At 40.9% G+C, this 7045-nt stretch overlaps 1 protein-coding gene and 1 gene segment (V, D, J or C); one reads left to right on the top strand and one right to left on the bottom strand.

Annotated features, from left to right (window-relative positions):
- Positions 1-385: 385 nt before the first annotated feature.
- Positions 386-3987, bottom strand: LOC307122051 (paraneoplastic antigen Ma1 homolog). Its single transcript, XM_079809856.1, has 2 exons — positions 3890-3987; positions 386-3809 (listed from the first exon to the last, which is right to left on the bottom strand). Exon 2 carries the CDS (start codon positions 1241-1243, stop codon positions 515-517), a length of 729 nt encoding a protein of 242 aa, XP_079665982.1. The 5' UTR covers positions 1244-3809; positions 3890-3987; the 3' UTR covers positions 386-514.
- On the top strand, positions 1327-6448 carry LOC307121289 (immunoglobulin lambda constant 7-like). The segment is given in 3 exons: positions 1327-1410; positions 4779-4827; positions 5946-6448.
- Positions 6449-7045: the final 597 nt, after the last annotated feature.

The following is a 7045-nucleotide window of genomic DNA, read 5'->3' on the forward strand; positions in this document are numbered from 1 at the left end:
CATGGATGTTTGTCTGGCTCTTTCTGGAGATACAGGTTTGTTCTGGAACAGTTCTATTTTCATCTGTCTCGTGCTTTCCACTCTTTGCCTGCCGCAAAGAACGAATCAGCTTCTGAATCACTTGATCACAATTTGGTGGAACTTGACATTTTGTGGCAATATGACCATCTTCTCCACACCTGTAGCAGAAGTAGTCGTCTCTGGCTCTGGCTGGCTTGGGTCTTAATGACGTGGAAACAGACTGTGATGGTTTTTGCCGCTGCTCTGGACCATGAGATGAGCCTCGAGTGGAACTGACACTCAGAACTGCCAACTGCTGCTGTAAGTGTTCGACCTGTCTCTTTAACTCTTGTACTTCCGAATTCTCCGTTTTTTCAATCTTCTTGAATGGTTTGTCTTTAGTTTTAATCTCTAATGATGAAGTAGACATAGCTTTGGGCTCACCTCCACTTATTTGAGTCCTCAATTCTTGCAGCTCAGCCTTGAGTTCCTGGATGACAGAGGTGCTGGTTTCTTACTCTCCATGGAATTGTATGGCTTTTTCTTTGGCAGACATTCTGTGGCGGGCCGCTTCACTCTCCTCTGCCTCACGTATTTCCTTTAACAGACTCAGGAAAGACGGTGGGTCACTTGTTCTTTCTCTCAGACTCAGTTGGAGTAACATCATGTCGGAATTCACAGCTCCTCTAATCAGCTGTTCCACTCGCACTTTATCTACCAGTCTGAGGGACAGTCCATCTCTTTCCACTACTTTGCTGAGGGTCTTCTCCATCCTTCTCAGAAATTCAGACAGCGCCTCCCCCATGCCCTGGCGCATAAGACGAAACTTGAAGTATAAATCCTCACCAGACTCAGATGATCCAAAGGTGCTCTCCAACGCTTCCAAGCACTGCAAGGCACTCGCTTCAGGATTGGAGAATCGGACAGCTCTTACAATATCCAATGTAGGACCCTTGAGGCTTTCCACAATTCTACGGCGCTTTTCTTTCTCGGAGCAGTCACACTCAGTTATCATCAGCCTGGCTTGGTCAATCCAGTTTTCCAGGTTCTCCTCTCCGATGGGGGTTGGAACTACAGCTGAAAAGGTGCGAAGGCGTTGGTATGCGTTGCTATCACTCGGGATCTTTACCGTTTTTTCCAGTACTTCACCCATGGCACGTATAATTGATTCAGGGGAACTGTTTGTGGCACTGTGTGAAGAAAGCAAAGCTTGAACATCATTGAGAGACTTTCCTTCTTCCATCAGGAACTTTGTCAACTTCGCAGTGAAACCTCCAGAATCTGTTTCAGATGCTGATTCCGGTGTCTGGATAACGATGACTGACCATGGCTTTCTTGTCTCCCCATGACACTTCAGGAGGTGTGCTCTTAGAGTCAATGGCGTATCTGCACTCACACAACACCAGCAGAGTAGAGGTCTTCACGGAGCCCCCGAGACCCGTGGACCCGTGGACCCGGGACCCGACCCGGGTCTGTTTAACATTGTGTGTAATACCCGAGTCGATCGGAACTCGGAGAACACCTGCCCGTGATCAGAGTCAGTCAGCACTGCTTGTTTGTTTTTTGTAACTTGCAACTTGTAAAATTAGGATAAGAAAAGTGTGAGCCGGGAAATAAGGTTTAAAAAAAAGAAAGAAGAAAAACACGAGCGATCTCTCTCTCTTGCTCGCTCGCTCGCCTCACGCTCGCTCTCTCTCTCTCTCTCTCTCTCTCTCTCTCTCTCTCTCTCTCTCTCTCTCTCTGCAAGCGCACGGTAATAATAATAATGGATACCTTCATGAGTGATGTGCGGAAAAAAAGCTAAAAAACTACGAATATAAAGAAGTTAAACCCACGTTAAACTCTTCTGTCTGGGCGTCCTTCATGCATTGGCTATTGTGGACAAACAGCCTACGTGTGACGCACTGTTGAAGTTTGATTTGAACTTATATTTAAATAATATATTTCAAATCAGCAACAAAATCTCAGGTGAACTGTCACAAATATTTTCTATTTTTAAAATTGCGTAAAAAAGCTCATATTTCAGGTTGCTCCAGTCAACGCGCATGTGCAGTCCCATGTTTCTATGGCAACCCGAGCTTCCGCTGTGATTGACTTTACTAATAATATGAATGAACCGTCTTATTTCACCTTAAAGTTTTGGTGAACAGACTCGGCTCACAGAGATGATAGCAAATAAATAATGCTGACGTCAGCGGCCACCGAACGAGCAATCGTTATTATAGTTCAAAAAGGTAAACTGTCAAAGTTATTATGCGAGTTAACTTGAGGCGAAATGCAAATCTGCAAAGACGCTTTTGTCATCCGTCACCATGACATGAAGTGGACTTTTAAAGCTGAAATGATGAGTGAATTAAGCATGCTTGGAATAACAAGAGAGGAATAACATGGATTTAACTTTTTGGCAAGGATGTAACGTTAATGCATCAAGTCAAGTAACGTTACAAGGAAGGGAGACGACGGCTAACGTTACGTTATAGGTAAGACAAAAGTTATATTTTTCGTAACAGCGAATCCGGAATCCTGTAGGCGGCCTCGCGCAGCTCTGCGCGCACTCTCGCTCTCCTGGTCTCGTGCCGTTCCTCGCTCGCTCTAGCGCCGCTCCTCGCTCTCTCTCTCGATCTCGCGCCGCTTCGCGCGCTCGTCCTCTTCAGCCGACAACACGCACCTCCCTCGTAGCCAGAGGAACCCCAAATAACACGGGTATTTGGGGCGCTATCTGGTCCTCAATGTCTCCCTCGTTGTGTAAGACCACAGCGTGAACAGTCTTTAGTCATTGGGTCTATCAGCCGTTATATTTATAACTGCGCCGTCAGCGATCGGCAACACTAAACGACATATAAAATGGCCGCGATAGACTGGATTACAGGCCGCGATGTTAAACGAACATACACAGAACTGAGTAACAAAACAAAACACTTCCACTTCAACACTTGTGTGTCTTACACAGGTCACTATACACAATTTATATATATATATATCGATGATTTATCGACTATAAATACTTTTATTCACCACAATCTCTCAGCGTCACTCTTCAATCGACTACACTTGTCCCTAGCTCTCTTCGACTCTCCCGCTCACAGCCCCACACAGTCTCACGCAGCATCAGAGGCGTGACTTAAAACTCTCATAAACCAATAAAATAAAGGAATACCGAACTTGTTAGTTAAAACCACGTTTTACACATGTGCACAACAATCAAACTTGCTATATGATCACGTATCCTTAAAGGCATACATACACACAATATATCAACGTGAAATTCACTCACATTAAAGTTCTGGATTAGAACCAAACAAAAACAAATAAATCTGAAATAAGCCCATTAACTGTAAAACTGTATTGTACTGGGTTACATACTGAATATCAGCACGGCTGTGATTCTACCATTGTGTTGTGTGTGATGGTCCATCAGCAGCTGCAGTATCTCTCAGCTGTATCAGTGCAGTCACTGTGACGTCTGACTGACACAGGTTTTTGTACGACTCTTTATCATTGTGTGACTACTGGACCACTGTTATAACTCTGACAGTAATAATCTCCTGTATCTTCAGTCTGGACTCCACTGATGCTCAGAGTGAAATCAGTTCTGAATCCACTGCCACTGAATCTAGATGGAGTTCCAGACTGGAGGTATGATGCACGATATATGAGGAGTTTAGGAGCTTCTCCAGGTTTCTGCTGATACCAGGCTAAACGATCACCATTATACACTTCACTGCTGGTTTTACATGTTATTCTGACGTCTTCTCCTGGTTGAGCTGTTATTGATGGACTCTGAGTTACTGTGTACTGTCCTCTACACTCTGAAAAAAAGAGAAATTAAAATTATATATATTTTAAATCTTAAAGAAATTCTAATCCTTATGAATATTTTAGTACAAACCTTGAGCAATCAAAGTGAGAGTCCAGATGAAGATGTTGATGGTGTTCATTGTTGTTCTTGTGTGATTATGAAGATTGTGTTCTGTTCTGCTCTCAGTCATGAAGTGTTAAACTCACAGCACTATAAACACTCTCAGACTGAAGCATGTGCTGACAATGCAAAGGAGTGGGCAGGATTTACAACAGCTTGTGCACAGAACAAACTCACACACACTAGACATAGAAGATTTTACTTTCAGAATAATGTTGTTCAACCATTTAGTGATTAATTATACATATTGATTAATTGTGAAATGTTTTGCAGACACTAGAGTCTGTCATGAGTGTAGATCATTGTAAGCACCTTTAAAATCATGTTAACAATGAGAAATTAAGATCTAAATATCAGTTTTATTATATTTAGAGTAAACCAGAAAAAAAGTCCATTATGGTCTTAGGAATCAATGTTGACGTGTTGCTGTCTGGGAAATATTGTAATGTCTATTTCTCCCACATTTTCTGAAGTTCATCAGGACTCATAATCAGATCATATGAGAGCAGATTAAACAATGAGCATCTGACATGTTCAGAATTATTGATTATTTATTTGTTTTTTTCTGTGAATCCTGAAGATTGAGCTGCATATGAAGAACAGAAGCATCATTATGAGAAACTCCACAACATCATCCATGATCAAAGAGGTCAAAGGTCACCTCAGAGGTCACAGTTCATCCAATATATTTCTTTACACAGTGTTATATCAGAAATCATTGAGTCAATCTGAATGAGTGAGTGTTGAGAAGAGCTGGGGAGCTTCTAATATCAGTGTGTTGAAGTGTTGTTTCTCTCTCTCTGCTGGAGTGTGTGTTCACTCGAGTGGAATAGAGGTTTTTGTACGAGCGTTTCATTAGATTTTATCACTGTGGTGGACATTCGGTGGAGGAACCAAACTGGTGATCGGTAAGTCTGTCTATTTAATTACCTAATAAAAAAAATACAGTTTAGATTTCAGAAAGTGTTTTACAGTTGAAACAAGAACAACATGTATTAATGATAATGATTATTAGATATTGTGCTGAAACTTTACTTGAAGCCTTTATGTATAATGCATTATAAAGATATTCATAATGTAGATTATAATGCCTTATATCTTTTCATTAATAATTGTAATCAAAGTTAAAATGCATTATAATATTTGCTAATTCCTTGTTGCATCTGAAATTGGTTGTTTGTCGTGAGTTTTAATGTATTATAATTTCTAAAGGTGTAACAATGAATAGATAATATTATAATGTGTTATAACTGTGGTTACAGTTATTCATGAGATCATACATGCATTATAATGTGTATAACAATTTATAATTAATGCATTAAAATACTTTTATAATGCATTGTGTATAAAGGCTTTCAGTGTTACTGATATTGTTTAATAATTATTTAATCTAAATCAATGATATTGTCATGTTTATACATTCAGAAGAACGGCATTATTCCTTTCAACAACAAAATCTAAACATATTTCCATAAAGCGTCTCACTATGAGATTATTGAGTTTATTACAGGTTTGTTTTCCTTCATTTATTTCTTCACTGAGTTCATATATAGTTCATTTTTTATTGTAGATATCATACATGGAGAAAAGTGACATCAGAATGTAAATGTTGTACTTTCTGTAGTTTAGTCAATGATACTGAATCTCTTTTGCTCATGTTGTGATTATAATTCAGTGCTTTATAATACAAACACAATTTATGTGTGACTTTTAATTCTGTATGAAACTGAGTTTCATTTTGAGTTGAATATCTCAGTAAAATGTAAGAACTTTATGTTCAGAGTTAAAAACTGCTGTGATGAAATCAGTCGGTGTATTACAATGTTGAGTTTGATTGATGAGGTTTGATGTAAATGTATATAGTGATTGTGTAGTTTGTATATTGTATATATATCAGCTGTAGTGATGTTGAAGGACATGAAGGATCAGATTGTGATTGTGATTTGTCCTGCTGTTGAAATGCTGTGAATGAAAGTGCAGTGTGTGTTCTTTGTGTTTGTGAATGTGTTGTGTTTGTCTCCTGCAGCTGGTCCCACAGTGAAGCCCTCAGTGTCTCTGCTGCCGCCCTCTTCTCTGCAGATCTCTGGAGGCTCAGCCGCACTGCTCTGCCTGCTCAGCTCTTACTCTCCACAGGGGGCGCTGGTGAGCTGGACACTGGACGGGTCAGAGGTCACCGAGGGGGTTCTGACCAGCGCAGAGAGCCAGCAGAACGGCCGCTACAGCCGCAGTAGCGTCCTGACCCTCAGCAAAGCACGCTGGGAAGCGGGAGAGGTGTACGTCTGCAGAGTAACACATGATGGAGCTCCTCATGAGGTCTCGTTCCACAAGAGCTCTGAGTGCTGATGTTTCTCTCCTGAAGATGAGCCGTATCTGAGTGTCCTGTGTCAGGCAGGATTCACATGAGTCTAGTGCTGCAGCTGTAGTGATTTACAACTCAATACTGAAAGAGAGCTCGCATGTGTCAAAGCACTGTGTGATCTTTCAATCTGCTGTGTTTGCTGCAACATTCAATAAAGCTTCCAACAAGTTCACTTTGTGTCTGATAACATCATTCAACTAACAGATGAAGATGCAGGTGCTTTTCAGAAGGTTGATGTAGCAGTAAATGTCAAATAAAGCTCTTGGGGTTTGAACATGGTCTCTGGAGACAGAGCTGCTCTATTCTGAGAGGATCACAATCACTCCACCCTGAAAAATGCAAATGGGATTTTCAGTCTCACTCTTTGATTGGTTACAGGATCTGGACTGGAACAGACCACTTTCACTTCTGCTACACATTTACATGCGGAAGAAGGGGCTGAACTTTAACATAGAAAAATACCATAATCATTAAAAATCAATAATGAGCCGTTGTGACAGTAATTGTGTAAGAATGTAAATCTTTCTGTGGGTCAAATGGAAAGCATCTCGTCCAGACAGCAGAAGTGACTGAATGCAGTCTGTTCAGTTTGATTGACAGGGATCATACAGTGGCAAGAGCAAGTGTGTGAACTCTTGGTATGAACTGGTTTTCTGCAGTAATTTGCCTGCCATCAGAGATGAGCAGTGAATTGTGATTTATTAATAAAGGGAACAAGGTGTAACAACTGAACCGTCCAGAGACAGTCTCACAACAGAGGTCTTGGA

Source organism: Gobio gobio, assembly GCF_949357685.1.
Source record: "Gobio gobio genome assembly, chromosome: 25".
NCBI classification, from domain to species: domain Eukaryota; kingdom Metazoa; phylum Chordata; class Actinopteri; order Cypriniformes; family Gobionidae; genus Gobio; species Gobio gobio.

Excerpts from the sequence above, each read along its gene's own strand:
- LOC307122051 (XM_079809856.1), bottom strand. The coding sequence starts at position 1,243 with ATGGAAGAAGGAAAGTCTCTCAATGATGTTCAAGCTTTGCTTTCTTCA.